Consider the following 19635-nt stretch of genomic DNA (forward strand, 5'->3'; position numbering starts at 1 on the left):
AATGCATCTTTTAATAATTTTAACAAACAAGTATGCAATATAATATAGAAACTTCTATAATAAATTTGTCCGTTGGCTACACAATTGAAGTTGGGTTGCAATCCATAATCCACCCATTTATTTTATGGTTTTCTCCCCCGGCAACGTAATATCAGCCTTGCTGTTTGCATGAATAAATTTGCAAATACATTCCTAATTCCATAAAAGATCTCATTAACCAAGCCAACCTAATTGGAATCATTTTGGACATAGTGAAATAAGAACACTTAGATATTTGGTATCAAAATTAAAATCTTCATCATTTATTTTATTGGAAAAATATTTTCATCCATCTTCATTTCTTCAATTTGTTATTCTACTTAAAATAAAATCGCATAACTAAACTTATCATCGAACAACAGTGGTTGAATGGGAACTATTTACAATGATCATGAGTTACTGACTAATACTGGTTGCCTTAGATCTACAGAAGTCTTCTTTCTATTAATTTATGATTTAATCCACTTCTTCGACAGTGGGTCCCGATCGACCAGCTCCAAATCCTCCAGCCTGTTGACCACATGACGCTCCAGCTCCTCCACCGTTATGCAACTTAGTCATCAATGGTGTGCACAATTGCGTCAGGCTCTTCATTTTATCCTCGTACTCCTCCTTTTCAGCCAATGAGTTGGCATCCAGCCATTTGATTGTATCTTCGCAAGCTCGCAATGCTTCACTCTTTTCTTGTGGTGAAATCTTGTCGCCTGCTTGGTCTAATGCCTGCTTCACGCCAAACACATAGCTCTCCAGATTATTGCGGGCTGCAATCTTATTTTTCTGTTTCTCATCCTCCTCGGCGTATTTCTCCGCCTCGTTGACCATGCGATCGATTTCGGCTTGGGACAAACGTCCTTTGTCGTTTTTGATGGTGATATTCTTGGCATTGCCCGAACTCATTTCCTTGGCTGATACATTGAGAATACCATTGGCATCCAAATCGAAAGTGACTTCAATCTGTGGAACTCCCCTTGGAGCTGGAGGAATGCCAGACAAATCGAATGTTCCCAATCTGTTGTTGTCTCTGGTCATCACACGTTCTCCCTCAAATACTTGAATGGTGACTCCAGATTGGTTGTCCGAATAGGTGGAGAATGTCTGGGTTTGCTTGCATGGAATGCGCGAGTTGCGTTCGATGATCTTGGCCATTACACCGCCTGCTGTTTCAATACCAAGGGAGAGGGGCGCCACATCGACCAGAAGCACATCTTGGATGGCACTGCTCTTGTCGCCACTGAGTATGGCTGCTTGGATTGCGGCACCATAGGCAACAGCTTCATCGGGATTAATGGACAAATTCAAACTCTTGCCGCAGAAGAATTGTTGAAGAAGATTTTGAACTTTGGGAATTCTGGTGGAACCACCAACCAAGACGATATCATGAATGTCGCTCTTGTCCATTTTGGCATCGTTGAGTGCCTTCTCCACGGGCTGCAATGTTTGACGGAAGAGATCGGCACATAGTTCTTCGAAACGAGCACGACTGATTTTGGTGTAGAAATCTTGTCCCTCGAACAAGGCATCGATTTCAATGGTGGCCTCAGAGCTCGATGACAATGTGCGTTTGGCTCTCTCTGCAGCAGTTCTTAGGCGGCGTAAAGCTCTGGGGTTGGAGCGAAGATCTTTCTTATATTTGCGTTTGAACTCCTCTGCGAAATGGGTGACGAGGCGGTTGTCGAAGTCTTCACCACCCAAATGAGTGTCACCGGCAGTAGCTCTTACTTCGAAGAGAGAACCTTCGTCGATGGTCAAGATGGAGACATCAAAGGTGTAGCATACAACGGTCGATTTGTACCGGAAATAGTAGGTTTGTTAAACCACTGGGTTCTTTGAGGGTGATCATGGCGGAAGCACGCATGTTTTTTCCGGCCTACTTGCTCGTCGGTGGGTTGGGATCTTGCCATTTCACTCACTCACTTCGCTACCGTAAAATTTTAATAAGATATTTGCGTGCTTGTATGAGGTCGACTCTTAATAGAGAGTACGGCCTAAACGAAAGAAATGGGAAAGTAAATTCAGGTGTAAGTTCGGTTGTGGTTAGGATGGTGTTCACCACAATTCGCCCTCCCTACCTGTCTACCTAGCTTCCTTAATAGCATCAAATTCATGGTAGACCCTTCTATGCCACACCCCCTCTACACTTCCGGTCAGAGGAAATCAAACGACAACGGTATATCTAGCACATATCTGCGACTAAACGACCTTTATTCAATAAATATCTACCAAAAAGTTTCATTCCGAAAATACAAAGTTTTATTTCTAATTCAGGAATTTAGCATTTTTCTCATTTTTATGAACATGGTTTATTTTATTTTAACCTAACAGCTAAGAGTAAACCTAAAATTTCATTAAACAGAGCAAGAAAGCACTATTGTGTTCTAGTTAACTTAGGTTCCCAAATATCTCCTCAAAATACCTTATCGAGAGTTCCCTCAATTCGTAGCTAAGAGTTAACAATACAAATTTTATAATAGTAGAACATTATAGCTATCCAAGAAAAATATATGGGGTATAAAATAAATCTCCTTTTAGGAAAAAAAATAAATGGTTTTTTTTTTTCTTAAATGAAAGTGAAGTCTCATGCGATCATTTTTTTCTTTATGTTAAGAAACCCGTATTAAATTGTTTTGCTGGGCTATAACAAAGCGAACATATAGACATACCGACATACGTACAAAAACAGCTGAGTTATACTGGGTCAATGACCGCAGAGTTTGTACATTTGGTTTTTAAATTCTACAGTCTCCGGTGAGCAAGTAATGGAGTTATGTTCGTTATCAAAACAGAAAATTGTATGCATTGGAGGGTGCAATATCTATCAGCATCGTTGTTAATAGTTAAATAAACACTCGACAAGGATTTAAATTTGTTTAATATAAATATTTGCCATGTAACGCGTGCATACGAAATGGTCACTGCTCCACTAAACTAGTTGCGATGCTGTAGGCACAATAGGTATGATTGCAGCAGTGTCTTCAAAACTTTAAAACTGGTGGGCGTTTGTTGTTGTGCCGTAGATGTCAGCTGTATATACGTTGTTTTGTTGTTCTCGTTGTTTTGTATACGGTTGTGTTTTTTGGCCGCTCCTGATTGTTTTGCTGCAAAGTCAAGCTATACGTTCATACACATCACTATAGGCGCTTCAAACTATAATACAACCTTGGCTGTTTCATCGATGACGAAATTGGTCCTTATTGAAGAATAGTTCTACGCAATTTTGCATTTATTTTTTCATCTTATTTGCAAAACTATTTCTAAATCACTGGAAGGCGCCCACATTTTTCACTAACACAAGGAGTAAAATACAAACAACAGCTGGACTGCTCTATCAAACCTATAACTGCCGGACAAATCGATAATCATCATACAGCTGGTAAAAGAAATAATCGTTATCGAAAAACACAGGGTGCACTGCAATACTAAATGAGCAGCAAGCGCACTCTTTTATCGACATCACCTGATCATAAAGAACATACACCAAAAAAATACGCGCCGTCCCTAAATATGAGTGTAAGCAGTCATCAAGACGTGTTTACATGGAGCAAACTATGCGAAGTCCTGGACGACAAATTGAAGGGTGTAGCAAAGAAAGAAGATCTGACGGATATCAAACATGAAATTGAAGAATTAAAACATGAGAATTCTAAATTAAAGGAAGACATAAAGAAATTAACAAACCGTCTAGAACTAGTTGACCAGAAATCGAGAACCACAAATATCATGGTGAGTGGACTATCCTGTAATAATATCCCGGCCGCAAAAAAGAAGCTCGCCGACATCTGTAAAGACGTGTTGAATGTAGATGTTACCGTCACATACACCAAAATGCTATCCTCTGGAAAATCTTTTGTGTTTACACTAGGTACCGCCAGCGAAGTCCAAAGGGTTTTAAATGCTAGAAGTAACCTTAAGGGACAAGCAATTTTTATTCAGAAGGATTACACTGCAGCTGAACAGTCTATTAGATACAATCTCAGGCAAGTTAGCAAAGTAATATCTAAGCATAAAAAAGATGTAAAAGTACGGCTTGGTGAATTTTGTATCTACATCAACGATAAACGCTTTACTTGGTTCAATGGAAAGATACGTTCTTCCGCTACAAACGATGTAAAATTTCTAGAAGATATATTAGCTGAATGCGGTTTTAGTTGTGAGGTTGTTTGCAACGAAAACGTAGTATTAAATAAAAACGATAACAATCCTTATGTACAATAGCTAGCTGATTCGTGCCATATAATAGCTTATAACGTTTGTAACCTTGAAAAATCGCTAAATTTTGGAAACTTTATAACCTTTTTAAATAAGTTTGATATTTTCTTTTTGTTTGAAACCCATGTTGTTGCTAATAAACAAACTTATTTCTCATCATTTTTTCAAAATTATTGTCTACACTGGGTTGAAGCAATTAAAATACATAAATCGGGTCGTGCTAGTGGAGGTTGCCTATTCGGTTACAAAAGAGAAATGAAAAAGAAATACAAGCTAAACTTTACCGAATGCAATAGCCATACAATGCTATCTGTGAATATTGACGGAAATTTATTCCAACTTATCCCGACCTATCTGAATAGTACGAGCTGGAAGAACGATGCAGATAAGTTTGTATCATTTTTGAGCAGTCTAAATCCAACCAGCTTCTGTATTATGGGAGATCTAAATGCAAGAATAGGTGAACAACAAGTCCTGGACGAAAATATAATCAGGGACCAACCTCATATAAATGTAATTAGGTGCTCTAAAGATAAGAATATAAATACACAAGGGAGACGGCTTTTGAATATGATTGAGGACATAGGTGGTATTGTGGTAAATGGAAGGACTTTAGGTGATTTGGATGGAAAACTTAGTTTCTTTGGTGTAATGGGAAGCTCATTGATAGATTACTGCATTTGCTCATCTGATTTGTTGCAATATATTGAGAATTTTGCAATACTTGCTAAGCCGTTTTCAGACCACATGCCCATCTGTCTCCAGCTTAAAATCCCAAAGCATTCTAGCAATGTGACTAAACAGAATGATACTAGAAGACTTTATTGGAGCGATAGAAATATGACTCAATACGGGTTAAATCTGGGTAACACCCCAGTGAATGGATACTACCGTGCAGATATGTCTGTGGACGACATGATCTGCGGTATAACGCAAAAGATTAGACAGGCACATGTCAAAAACACAAACAGGAAATTTTTTGAGCCTAAACAGCCGTGGTTTGATTGGACATGCTTCCGTTTGCGTTCAGTAATGCGCAGGAACCTTAAAGCGTTTAGGGCTCTCCATACTGATGTTAATAAGAAAAGATATTATTCATCGAGAACCAAGTTTCAAAGACTATGTAGTAGGAAGAAATTGGAATATTATAATGAGAACCTCAGAAGACTGGACAGAGTAACGAGTAGCAAGGATTGGTGGAACTTGTCGAATTCATTGAAGAATAGATCACAAAATTCAAAAGGAAATCTTAATGCTGATGATTACATGGTACATTTTAAGGCATTACTACTTAACCGAAAGGAATCCGAGAACATACACTGGTGTTTGCCTTATTACGTCGACCCATTCCTTGACTCTCCCTTTGAACTGTGTGAACTATTCTTTGTTATTAAAGGGCTTAGAAGAAATAAGTCTCCAGGGCTGGATGGAATCCCTTATGAGTTCTATAAATACGCTCCTCGCAATTTTCTAGAAGAAATATTGGCTGTCTTCAACACTATATTCCTTAATGAAAGGATTCCGTTATCTTTCAGAGAATCTACCTTGATACCGTTGTTTAAAAAAGGTGACGTTAACATTGCGGCTAATTATAGGGGACTTTCACTTCTAAACACTAACTGTAAGATCTTTAACTCTTTGCTTTTGAATCGGATATCTGCTTGGATAGAAAGAAATGACATTCTAAATGAGTTCCAGTCTGGGTTCAGAAAAGAGTACTCCACGCTTGACAATATATTCAATCTGGTTAACATTGTTAATTTGAATAATTTGAAGAACAAGGCTACCTACGCTTTCTTTGTAGATTTCTCATCTGCTTTCGATCTGATCCCCAGAAACAGCTTATTTTATAAATTGTCAAGCTATGGACTCTCTACGAAGATTGTGCGGATATTGCAACTATTGTATGAAAATACTACGAGTAAAATCTGGGACGGAAATGCATTCTCAGATTACTTTTCGGTGGAAACAGGAGTGAAGCAGGGTTGTACACTCAGCCCAGTACTGTTTTCTTTATATGTTAATGACTTACCCGATTCTTTACCAGGAGGTGTGAACGTAGCAGATACTAACATTAAAGTTCTTTTGTATGCAGACGACATTGTCATTCTGTCTGAAACTGCAGAAGGGTTACAAGATATGATTAACGTTCTTGAGGAGTATTGTTTGACATGGAGTCTGAAGGTAAACCTTGCCAAATCTAAGATACTTATTTTCCGGAAGGGCACAAGAGTCGCTAGAAACTTGAATTGGCGGTTTGGGAATCAGAATATCGAAATTGTGAATAGTTACACTTACCTTGGTGTCGAATTAAGTTACAACTTATCTTTTAGAAAACATCTTCAGAACAAGCTCACTGCGTCTAAAATGGCGATAAATTCTACTTGGTCAAGATATATTAATCACCCAAAAATATCGAAGGCTAATAAACTTAAAATTTTTGAATCGTGTTCAAAGTCTATAATGTGTTATGCCGCAGAAATTTGGGGATGTGTAAGATATGAGGACGTGGAGAAATTGTTTAGATTCTTTATTAAGAAAATGTTATATCTGCCTAACAATACGCCTAACTACATGTTATATCTGGAAACTGGATTCAATTCACTTTTCTGTTCTACATTGAAGACACATTTTTGCTACATTGACAGAGTACTCCAACTAGACTGTCGACGATTACCACGTATTCTTGCGCTGAAGATCATAGAACTGAATATGTCTTGGGCAGAAGAATGGTCCAATATATGCCAATCTCTGCAATTTTCTTTGCACTACAACGCGACACATTTACCCTCGTACTGGAAAGAAGTTATAGAACTACTTAAATCAAAGGAGAGATTAGATTTTGAGGTTAGGGCAAAAGGCTCACAGTTCCATGACCTTTACCCACAGCTTGAATACACCAGGATACCGGAACTCACTGCGAACTTATCTTCACGTGCTACAAGTATCATTGTAAAGGCTAGAGGCGGGTTACTTAATTTAAATGCTAGATCTTTCAGAGACAATACCGATGGCGTTTGCTCAATTTGTAACACAGACGAAACCGAGAACACCTTCCACTTTATCGGCTCGTGCCCAATATACACAAATCTCAGAATTATTTACTTTAATAAGCCCACACTTAATGTAAACGAAGTAATAAGCATATTGAATGGCACGAATTTTTTATCTCTATACAAATATTTAGAAAATTGTATTAAATATAGAAACTTTATACAAAATGAATTTAACTTTTAAAATAGCACTTTCTCTTTTTTATAGTCTCCAATATGTAAACAACCTTATATAACATAGATTAACATACTATAATCAGCCAACCTTTGGTAATATCAATGAATTATATGGCTAACAGCATTCTTGCTATGCCAGCTTTATAGATTTACAACAACACTGAATCTCAAACCTCTATCATTGTGTACTCAAAAATCTATTAATAAATAATAATAATAATATACGTGACTATCTCGTATGCATGCGTTCGGAAGCAAAGTTAATATTTCCTGTTTCTTTTTGCAACTCTATATTAAAGACCATCCAGACACATATTCGAATTTAAATTTTTAGGTTATTAATTCGAATCATTGAATGGAAAATCTTTAATAAGTAAATTTATTTAAATGATTTTAATTATTTACTGGACAAAGTTCTCTCAGAAGGGTAACGGTTGTTTTTAACATTCTAAGAGAGCGAGTCCCAAAGGTAATAACAAAAAGAGTGTTAAGATCACTTACTTGGTAGCTCGATTCCCTCGTTGAAAGGCCTTTCAATGCGATTGGTACACGAAGCTGCTTGCAATGCTTTGATGTTCCCTTCTTTTAAGGGCTTTACACAAAAACCTTTATGTATGTATGAATGTACATAGTTTGTATAAATCACTTGCCTTTAGGTATGAAATAGTCTTTTGCTATGACAACAACGATTTTGATTTTTGCACACTTAGATATGGTTAGTTTTAATTTTAATTTCAGCGTGAAACAAAAATTTAAGATTTACTAATTGTAAAATTGCGAACACTGACATTTCACTTTCATTGTTCTTTTTTTTTTTCTTACAAAGTGCTTTTCATAAAGGTTTCTTTAAAAAAAACTATTAACTCTAGAGTCTTTTTCTTTAGTAAATCGTAAAGTGTAGGAATTAAGCAAAAATATAAAAATCACACAATGGTCTCTTTCTCGCACAACGAATCAGGCCATATGAATATAATTCTACCGTCCGGGAATGGAGTTAATTTAGCCACAGCACAGCCTTCAGATTTTAAGGGTTATGATGAGTCAAAGACTTGTACAAAAAGAAAATTCTCCTTCTAGGCCGAAAAACCAAGATTTTCCCCGGGGATTAATTCCTCCCGCTTCCCTTTTAACCACGCTTTATTGGGGGTACGCCGATTACACAACCTCACGACGGCAGAAATACACGGACTGATCACAGCGAAGCCAATCAATGGTGAAGAGAGCATTCGTCTGGTGGTCACAGACTCCAAAGCTGAAGAATAATGAAATACATAACGTCACCACCAGGAAATAATAAGAGAACTTAGACACACTCTTACCAAGAAAATTTTAATTCTCTGAACAGCTAACAGTAAGAAAAGGATCCGTGCATATATGCATAAAATTTCTTTCGTGGCAAAACAAATGCTATTGCAGACTATAAAATCAAAGGAATTTCCTTAAAAAAAAAGATACTGTAACCACTCGCGTGAATTATTATTCAAACTTACTTATAAAGAAAAGTCGTGAAAACTAATATTATATTCACTCGCGAACTTTATAAATTGTTGGTAAAACTTCCAAAAGTTATAATAGCGAATAACAACGCAAAAAGAAAAAAAAACTTTACTGACAGGGGTTCTGGTCGGGGAGATCACTTTGAACTGAAAAGAGCTGATCTCGGCTGATCCAAGCGCTTTTAAACGCTCGGGTCACTTCCAAAAAGTAACACCATTCAGCAAATTCCAAGTTAAATATGGCTACCCAAAGGAAATTTGAGCTCAGGGACAGGGCGAAAATATGAAACAAATCTCTCAGCCAGATACATTATCCATATTTCCATTTGCAATGGAAATGGAAATGTCAGATTTTAGTACAAAAAAAAAAAAAATTGAATAATTACAAAAAAATAAAAAAAAACTTCACCCTGACCAAGATTTGAACCTGGGCCTCCGGATTACTAAGCGGATGTCCTAACACTGTGCTAATGTCCGGTGTATCTTGGCAGCGACTATATGTGAACAAAAGCAGCTACAAGGAAACTGCAGCAAACATATATAACCATGCTATACCTGCCTCACTCACACAGTGGATTGTGAAAGAAGGTTTGTGGCTAAAAGAAAGGACTGAGAAAGTAAATCACCTATATGTCTCACTCACACATAAAAAAACGGAAAAAAACACATCTACGAGCGCACTCTACATTTACCCCCCACAAAAATCAGATTTCGGGGAGTGAAATGAACCGAAAGATGATCACGCTGGTAGATGTTTCTACTGACGAATATCTTTAGCGTGATATTTACCAATTGGCCTTCCTTGTAAGTCCTCAAGCTCGTAATATGCATTGCCCAGTCTACGTTTAATCCGTGCTCTAATAAATGTAGGAGCCAATTTAGAATTGTATCCTTTTTCGAAGTCACTCTGTCGGAAATTTCTACGGAATATCTCCTGACCCTCTTCATACAACACCTCGCGAGATCTCGTATTATAAGCCTTCTCATTGCGTTCAAATTGTTTGCGCATGCACTCCGTGGCTTTAGTCCTGACTATATCAAAGGAGTCAGACCGGTTAAACTGAATCGAACGATCATCAAGCATGCCTAACGTCCTCAAGAGCTTGTAAGTGGACCCATTTGTAATCATATGTTGTCCAAAGGCCATAAAATATGGAGAGGTACCCACAGAAGAATGGACGGCTGAACGCAATGCACAAGAAATTCTACTTAATTGTTCATCCCAATCCTTATGATCCAACCTGACGTAAGATCTTATCGCAGAAATTACTGAGCGGTTTACCCGCTCAGACGCATTGGCCTGAGGCGAATGAACGGCAGTGTAAACGTGGGAAACGCCATAGCTTTGCAAAAGGTCATTGAATTTATGGGCTTTAAATTGTGTGTCATTATCAGACACTATAGTTTCTGGCACACCGAAAACGTGAAAAAGACTTTCCTCTAAAAACTTTGTCACCACCTCGGCAGTGAATTTCTTAACAGGTTGAAGGAACGAAAACTTTGAAAAATGGTCCAAAACGACAAAAATTCCAACATTACCAGATCTCGATCTGGGATAAGGACCTAAGAAGTCAACATAAAGTTTTTGAAAAAACCTATACGTTTCACTGGTCTTACCCATTGGCGGACGCATAACGTGGTTAGGATGCTTCGTTGTCTTACAGATTTCACAGGCATTGATGTAACTTCTGACATCATTCACTAAATTGGGCCAAAAATAGTAACGGCGAATGCGCTCTAAAGTCTTATTCATACCAGAATGGGCCGACATGGGATCATCATGGTGTCGTCTCAAAACTTCCGGAACCAAACTCCGGGGTATCCACAGTTTCCAAGTCAAGTCATCAGTCGTCTGTTCCCCAACCGAATGTTCAGTCCTGCGGTACAAGTATCCATCAATTACCTTTACGTCAGGAGTGGAGTTAATGTTTTCTTCAACTTTTTTAACTAAGTCTTTATACTCATCTGAGGAGAAAGGGGTAGAGTTTAAATCTACAAAAATCCCTCTGTCAGTCCCTATTTCAGACAAACCATAGACCTCGGACAAATCTTCCGTGTTGGCACGGGAAAGGGTATCCGGAACTATATTTTGCGATCCTTTACGATGTTCGATTTTAAAGCGGTACCCTTGAAGTTTCAAAGCCCACCGAGCCAGCCTGGTGCTTAAGTCGCTTTGAGACATGAGCCACTTTAACGACGCGTGATCTGTTATCACCGTGAACTCATGTCCCTCGATATAAGCCCTGAACTTTTTAATGCTCACCATTGCGGCCAAGCATTCCTGTTCGGTGACACTATAGTTGCGTTGGGCTTGATTGAGTTTCTTTGACATGAAGGCAATGGGAAACTCTTCACCCTCCGCATTCTTTTGCACCAATACGCTTCCTATACCTGTTTTGCTAGCATCGCAGTGTATATAAAAAGGCTGCGAAAAATCAGGGCTATGCAAAACAGGGGCTGAACTCAGGATAGACTTTAACTCTTCAAAGGACCTTTGAGCTTCTTCACTCCATATAAACTTTCGATTTGCTTTCAGCATATCAGTCAAAGGGGCTGATATGGCCGCATAGTTCCGAATAAATTTCCTATACCAACCTGACATCCCTAAAAACCGTCTGATTTGCTTCACAGACCTTGGTGTCGGAAAATCTGTTATTGCGGAAACTTTTTCTGGGTCTGTGCGAATTACCCCGTCACCAACCACATGACCTAAGTATCGGACCTCCGTCACACAAAATCTACTTTTTTCAACATTAATTGTCAGTCCGGAGGCACGCAAAGACTTAGCCACTTCCTCTAACACTTGCATATGACGATCAAATGTAGCAGATACCACCAAGAGATCATCCAGATAAACAAATACCTCCGTCCTGAGAGTAGCTGGTATCACTTTGTCCATCAGCCGGGACATTGTTTGAGGTGCGTTGCACAATCCGAACGGCATGACTTTGAAGTGATACAGCGGTCTTCCAGGTACGGTAAAGGCTGTTTTATCTTTCGATGATTGGTCGAGGGGTATCTGCCAGAATGCATCTTTAAGATCAATGCTGCTAATATATTCAGCTTTAGGCAGACGGCTCAATATGCCGTCGATATGAGGAAGAGGATAAGCGTCGCCTATAGTCACGGAGTTTATTTTCCTGCTATCCAGACAGAGCCTATTCTTTCCAGGTTTCCTGTGAAGAACAACTGGAGATGACCAAGCACTAGTCGATTCCTCGATGACCCCCATTGCCAACATCCGGTCGAGTTCATCGTAAATAAGTTTCTCAATAGCGGGAGAAACCGGGAAATGGCGCTGCTTTATAGGCTTGGCATCGCCAGTGTCGATAACGTGGCACAGAACGGTAGTTTTTCCAAGTCCCTCCTTGGAAAATGAAGGAAAAGCATCCACAACAAGTCGAAGCCTCATTTCTTGATCACTAGTAAGGAAACGTCTATTCGAAATTTCGGACACATTCGGAATACAAGGGGCAATACAAGGTAGCAAAGATGATGGGAACAAATCAAAAATTCGCCAAAAATCCATTCCTAGAATTAAATCTTGCGACAAACTAGGCACAATAAATAAAGATATGGGTAAAACTTTTCCCCTAAATGCAATATCGGTTGTCAGAACACCTTTCACATCCTGCGGTTTGCCATCAGCCGTGTTGACTGAGGTATTAAATCTTCGGACCTTCTCATTAGACACTAAAATGTTCCTAGCTGCTTGTGAACCTAGGCAAGATACAGAGGCACCTGTGTCTAATAACCCGATCATATTCTTATTCAATAACTGAACCTCGGCATATGGACGGACATCACCAGGCCTATTAATGACTGAGACTGCAAAAAGTTTCTTCACCGCTTTAACTTTCTTCCAAAAGTTTCTCATTCGTATCGCAGATCGAGCAGGCTTATGCTCTTCACCAAAAATTCTAGCGCGAGCCTCGTAATAAAGTTTTATACGCTCGTGGAGAGGTTTTAATGGTCTGGGACCAAGTCTGGCAGGAATAACTGGCAATTTTGATGCTATATTATCAGAAGGAGCTAAAGAAATTGTTTTAGAGGAAGCAGACGAAATAGGGGAGTCACATTTGGGAAATTCTTCAATAGTGTTAGTAAGTAACTTTAATTGTCGGCAGGGCTGTTCACCCTGGATGCACCTTTCGGTGGATTCAAGCGGAAGTTTTTTGAATTTGAAGCACACTTTCGACAATTGGGCTTATAGGTGTCGGGCATGCCACATCCATAACAAAAGATGGTTCTATCAGCAACACAGTCTTGATATCGGTGCCCTGATTGCTTACAGTTCCAACAGGTGAGGTTGACTTCAGCAACTTCATCCAATTCTAACAATTCAGGACCCTCGCTGCCTGCAACATCCAGCTCAGAAACACGCCTCGAAAAGTTATGGGACTTATTGCTCACTACACTGTGCCTATTTTTCATATCCTGAATAAAGAATTCACGGCGGCGACAAACCTCTCTCAATTGTCCAACAGAATCTATCTTCATGTTGAGAATCTCATGTTGTATCTCGGGGAGCAGATTCCTTCTTAAGATCTCCACGAGGGTACGATCAGACAGGGGTTGATTAAGGCGATCAACAAGATCAATCACTGACTCATAAAAAACATCAAACAATTCATTCGGCTTTTGTTTACGATCGCGTATCAATTCTCGGAAGTCCATATCAGTACGAGAATCACGATACTGTTCACGCAGTGCTCTACACAAGTCAGACCATTGAAAATTACATACTGATTTATGAAAACGCCAGAACCAGTCACTAGCCTTTCCTTCGAATAACATACTGGCATTTCCACACAAAATTTCGAAATTACCATTCAATGTCTGTTTTGTCAACGCCTCAGCGCGGTAAATGAAACTGTCCACTGGCAAACAATTCGAACTTCCATTAAATTTAAGTTTCCAATTATGCAAAATCTGGCTAATCCTATCAGGTCGGAACAATAAATCTGTCATTGTGCCATTATGGCTAGGGCGAACATCAAGTGCCTCTTGACCAGCGTTTGAACTTCCGTGCAGGTTAGCATTGTGACTTTGATTCAAATTTCGAGGTTGGATCCCCAAAAGTTGTTCCAAAGTACGCTGCTCCACGTCAGGCAAAGCATGCATTCGAGGATTCCCTCCGGTTTGAGGTGACGACGAGTGCGAAGCATGTATAGAATTCACTGAATTCAAGCGCGATATGCCAGCCTCAACACTTTTCTCAACCAACGCAGAAATTTGTGTACTCAAAACGGAAAGTAATTGTGTATGCTGTTCGGAAACAATCGTGGTAACCACCTCCTTGAGAGCTGATACTGAAACAGTGGAACTAGCAGGTGATGTATCTGCTGGACTACTATTGAGCGGATTTTGACCAGGAGCCGTACCATCAGTGGACCTACCAGCATCAAAATTCTTTGCTTTCGCAACCGATCTAGTAGTAACCGGAGAATTAACTTTCTGTGAGGATTTTGATGTCAAAGCACCAACATCCTTCGTAACTCTAACACCACATACTGGACAATTCTGATTCGTGCGAGCATAATTAGAAATACATGTCTTATGAAAACGGTGCCTACACACGGTTTCAGTCATAGACGCTGTGTCTGCCAAAGTCTGCCTACAAATAGAACAAGTATCCTCGCCTAATGCAGCAGTCGATGCAGCATGGATATCCTCCGTACTTCTACGAACCGACATCATTAAATAAGTGCCGAAGCCTCAAGACCGAATTAATAAAAATATCACAATCGAATCGCAAAAAAACAATATATGAGATCGCCAAAAAAAAAACTCAACACTAATCAATGATACATCAATCAAATCCAAAATATCAAATGAAAATTATCCCAAGATAAAGCATCTAGTAATAATATAAAAAAAATAATAACTAAATCGAAAAAACAGATTTTCATAAACAAAATCGTTTGATTCCTTAACTGTTACCGGAAGGAGATGTGGGGTGGAACATAATTTGTAAATAACCTATCCCCGAATAGGAAAAATTAGGAAAAGTAAACGTAGAGATACAGACAAAGATAAGAAAGCGGTTTCACTTTGGATAATCATGTCCTTGATAACATGAAAATACTCCAAATACGAAAAAAAATTAAGGGTAAATTATTTAAATTATCGATATCTTAAAGTCAGGTTTAGAAATATATTCCAAAAACTGAATTCCATTAAAAATATCAACAGCCTAAATATTCACTAAGACAGTAAAAGGAGAGGGTTGGCGATAATCATTATCCGGTTACATCCGATAGCACTACTGCTTCCTACAGACTGCAAAATCCAATGATAAGTAATGTCACCAACAATAGAAAATGATAAGAAATAAAAAGATTAGTGGGAAAGAGAAAGAGGGGAAAAAAGTTTTGGAGCCGAGTGAATTAACTACGATATCTTTAATATCAAGAAGACCTGTTCAACATTCTAGCTTACGCAAGAAGAGAAAAACAAACATAATGGTTCAAAGTCACTCGGGCCCCACGTTGGGCGCCAAAAATTTTATAATTGTAGCATACAACGGTCGATTTGTACCGGAAATAGTAGGTTTGTTAAACCACTGGGTTCTTTGAGGGTGATCATGGCGGAAGCACGCATGTTTTTTCCGGCCTACTTGCTCGTCGGTGGGTTGGGATCTTGCCATTTCACTCACTCACTTCGCTACCGTAAAATTTTAATAAGATATTTGCGTGCTTGTATGAGGTCGACTCTTAATAGAGAGTACGGCCTAAACGAAAGAAATGGGAAAGTAAATTCAGGTGTAAGTTCGGTTGTGGTTAGGATGGTGTTCACCACAATTCGCCCTCCCTACCTGTCTACCTAGCTTCCTTAATAGCATCAAATTCATGGTAGACCCTTCTATGCCACACCCCCTCTACACTTCCGGTCAGAGGAAATCAAACGACAACGGTATATCTAGCACATATCTGCGACTAAACGACCTTTATTCAATAAATATCTACCAAAAAGTTTCATTCCGAAAATACAAAGTTTTATTTCTAATTCAGGAATTTAGCATTTTTCTCATTTTTATGAACATGGTTTATTTTATTTTAACCTAACAGCTAAGAGTAAACCTAAAATTTCATTAAACAGAGCAAGAAAGCACTATTGTGTTCTAGTTAACTTAGGTTCCCAAATATCTCCTCAAAATACCTTATCGAGAGTTCCCTCAATTCGTAGCTAAGAGTTAACAATACAAATTTTATAATAGTAGAACATTATAGCTATCCAAGAAAAATATATGGGGTATAAAATAAATCTCCTTTTAGGAAAAAAAATAAATGGTTTTTTTTTTTCTTAAATGAAAGTGAAGTCTCATGCGATCATTTTTTTCTTTATGTTAAGAAACCCGTATTAAATTGTTTTGCTGGGCTATAACAAAGCGAACATATAGACATACCGACATACGTACAAAAACAGCTGAGTTATACTGGGTCAATGACCGCAGAGTTTGTACATTTGGTTTTTAAATTCTACAGTCTCCGGTGAGCAAGTAATGGAGTTATGTTCGTTATCAAAACAGAAAATTGTATGCATTGGAGGGTGCAATATCTATCAGCATCGTTGTTAATAGTTAAATAAACACTCGACAAGGATTTAAATTTGTTTAATATAAATATTTGCCATGTAACGCGTGCATACGAAATGGTCACTGCTCCACTAAACTAGTTGCGATGCTGTAGGCACAATAGGTATGATTGCAGCAGTGTCTTCAAAACTTTAAAACTGGTGGGCGTTTGTTGTTGTGCCGTAGATGTCAGCTGTATATACGTGACTATCTCGTATGCATGCGTTCGGAAGCAAAGTTAATATTTCCTGTTTCTTTTTGCAACTCTATATTAAAGACCATCCAGACACATATTCGAATTTAAATTTTTAGGTTATTAATTCGAATCATTGAATGGAAAATCTTTAATAAGTAAATTTATTTAAATGATTTTAATTATTTACTGGACAAAGTTCTCTCAGAAGGGTAACGGTTGTTTTTAACATTCTAAGAGAGCGAGTCCCAAAGGTAATAACAAAAAGAGTGTTAAGATCACTTACTTGGTAGCTCGATTCCCTCGTTGAAAGGCCTTTCAATGCGATTGGTACACGAAGCTGCTTGCAATGCTTTGATGTTCCCTTCTTTTAAGGGCTTTACACAAAAACCTTTATGTATGTATGAATGTACATAGTTTGTATAAATCACTTGCCTTTAGGTATGAAATAGTCTTTTGCTATGACAACAACGATTTTGATTTTTGCACACTTAGATATGGTTAGTTTTAATTTTAATTTCAGCGTGAAACAAAAATTTAAGATTTACTAATTGTAAAATTGCGAACACTGACATTTCACTTTCATTGTTCTTTTTTTTTTTCTTACAAAGTGCTTTTCATAAAGGTTTCTTTAAAAAAAACTATTAACTCTAGAGTCTTTTTCTTTAGTAAATCGTAAAGTGTAGGAATTAAGCAAAAATATAAAAATCACACAATGGTCTCTTTCTCGCACAACGAATCAGGCCATATGAATATAATTCTACCGTCCGGGAATGGAGTTAATTTAGCCACAGCACAGCCTTCAGATTTTAAGGGTTATGATGAGTCAAAGACTTGTACAAAAAGAAAATTCTCCTTCTAGGCCGAAAAACCAAGATTTTCCCCGGGGATTAATTCCTCCCGCTTCCCTTTTAACCACGCTTTATTGGGGGTACGCCGATTACACAACCTCACGACGGCAGAAATACACGGACTGATCACAGCGAAGCCAATCAATGGTGAAGAGAGCATTCGTCTGGTGGTCACAGACTCCAAAGCTGAAGAATAATGAAATACATAACGTCACCACCAGGAAATAATAAGAGAACTTAGACACACTCTTACCAAGAAAATTTTAATTCTCTGAACAGCTAACAGTAAGAAAAGGATCCGTGCATATATGCATAAAATTTCTTTCGTGGCAAAACAAATGCTATTGCAGACTATAAAATCAAAGGAATTTCCTTAAAAAAAAAGATACTGTAACCACTCGCGTGAATTATTATTCAAACTTACTTATAAAGAAAAGTCGTGAAAACTAATATTATATTCACTCGCGAACTTTATAAATTGTTGGTAAAACTTCCAAAAGTTATAATAGCGAATAACAACGCAAAAAGAAAAAAAAACTTTACTGACAGGGGTTCTGGTCGGGGAGATCACTTTGAACTGAAAAGAGCTGATCTCGGCTGATCCAAGCGCTTTTAAACGCTCGGGTCACTTCCAAAAAGTAACACCATTCAGCAAATTCCAAGTTAAATATGGCTACCCAAAGGAAATTTGAGCTCAGGGACAGGGCGAAAATATGAAACAAATCTCTCAGCCAGATACATTATCCATATTTCCATTTGCAATGGAAATGGAAATGTCAGATTTTAGTACAAAAAAAAAAAAAATTGAATAATTACAAAAAAATAAAAAAAAACTTCACCCTGACCAAGATTTGAACCTGGGCCTCCGGATTACTAAGCGGATGTCCTAACACTGTGCTAATGTCCGGTGTATCTTGGCAGCGACTATATGTGAACAAAAGCAGCTACAAGGAAACTGCAGCAAACATATATAACCATGCTATACCTGCCTCACTCACACAGTGGATTGTGAAAGAAGGTTTGTGGCTAAAAGAAAGGACTGAGAAAGTAAATCACCTATATGTCTCACTCACACATAAAAAAACGGAAAAAAACACATCTACGAGCGCACTCTACAAAGGTACCACCACCCAAATCAAAGATCAGCACATTGCGTTCACCTTTCAAATTTTTGTCCAGACCATAGGCCAAGGCGGCGGCTGTGGGTTCATTGATGATTCTCAGGACATTTAAACCAGCAATGCGGCCGGCATCCTTTGTAGCCTGACGCTGGGAATCGTTGAAGTAGGCTGGTACTGTTATAACGGCATCACTGACACTCTGGCCCAAGTAGGCTTCGGCTGTTTCTTTCATCTTTGTGAGAACCATTGAACTGATTTCTTCGGGGGCAAAACGTTTCTGTTCTCCCTTGAATTCGACACAAATCTTGGGCTTACCGCAGTCGCTGACCACCTTGAAGGGCCAATGTTTGATATCCTCCATGATTTTGGGATCATCGTATTTGCGGCCAATCAAACGCTTGGCATCGAAGACTGTGTTCTTGGGATTCATGGCCACTTGGTTCTTGGCGGCATCGCCAATGAGGCGCTCTGTCTCCGAGAAGGCCACATAGCTGGGTGTAGTGCGATTACCTTGGTCATTGGCAATAATTTCCACTTTGCCATGTTGAAAGACACCAACGCAGGAGTAGGTTGTGCCCAAATCAATACCAATTGCTACCATTTTGCTTCCTTTTCAATTGAACTGTACTCGATGGAAAGTTGTAATTATTCTATGCAATACTTGTGGGTTTCAAAAAATCTCTTTCTGTAGATGTTTTCTTCTTGTGTCGCTGTTCTTGTTCTTTTTTCTGATTGCAATATTTTTACTTTTAAAAATTTTCAAAATTTGCTTTTATTCGTCGTTGTTTTGTTGATATGAGCTTTTTGGCTCTTTCACTTGTTTGCTATGTTAACGCTTTGAATGTTTTTTCAATACTAATGCCGAAGAGAGCCGTGTGACTGCTATTTATACTAAAACACACATACCACCGAATATTCGAGAT

At 38.5% G+C, this 19635-nt stretch overlaps 2 protein-coding genes across 2 annotated transcripts; one reads left to right on the forward strand and one right to left on the reverse strand.

Moving 5' to 3' along the window:
- Positions 1–273: 273 nt before the first annotated feature.
- On the reverse strand, positions 274–19571 carry LOC106089308 (heat shock protein 70-like). Its single transcript, XM_059363893.1, has 2 exons — positions 18712–19571; positions 274–1804 (listed from the first exon to the last, which is right to left on the reverse strand). The coding sequence occupies exons 1-2, from the start codon at positions 19311–19313 to the stop codon at positions 496–498; spliced, it is 1911 nt and encodes a 636-aa protein (XP_059219876.1). The 5' UTR covers positions 19314–19571; the 3' UTR covers positions 274–495.
- LOC131995314 (uncharacterized) lies at positions 3460–4499 on the forward strand. Its single transcript, XM_059363899.1, has 2 exons — positions 3460–3759; positions 3899–4499. The coding sequence occupies exons 1-2, from the start codon at positions 3460–3462 to the stop codon at positions 3926–3928; spliced, it is 330 nt and encodes a 109-aa protein (XP_059219882.1). The 3' UTR covers positions 3929–4499.
- Positions 19572–19635: the final 64 nt, after the last annotated feature.

The sequence above is a fragment of the Stomoxys calcitrans genome, chromosome 2 (genome assembly GCF_963082655.1).
Source record: "Stomoxys calcitrans chromosome 2, idStoCalc2.1, whole genome shotgun sequence".
NCBI lineage: Eukaryota > Metazoa > Arthropoda > Insecta > Diptera > Muscidae > Stomoxys > Stomoxys calcitrans.

Bases quoted from the DNA above. Each gene is read 5' to 3' on its own strand.
- LOC106089308 (XM_059363893.1), bottom strand. From the start codon at position 19,313: ATGGTAGCAATTGGTATTGATTTGGGCACAACCTACTCCTGCGTTGGT. The intron at 1,805-18,711 runs CTTTGTAGAGTG...TGTATGCTACAC, and splicing joins TTTGATTTGGGTGGTGGTAC to CTTTGATGTCTCCATCTTGA.
- LOC131995314 (XM_059363899.1), top strand. From the start codon at position 3,460: ATGAGCAGCAAGCGCACTCTTTTATCGACATCACCTGATCATAAAGAA. The intron at 3,760-3,898 runs GTGAGTGGACTA...TGTTTACACTAG, and splicing joins CGAGAACCACAAATATCATG to GTACCGCCAGCGAAGTCCAA.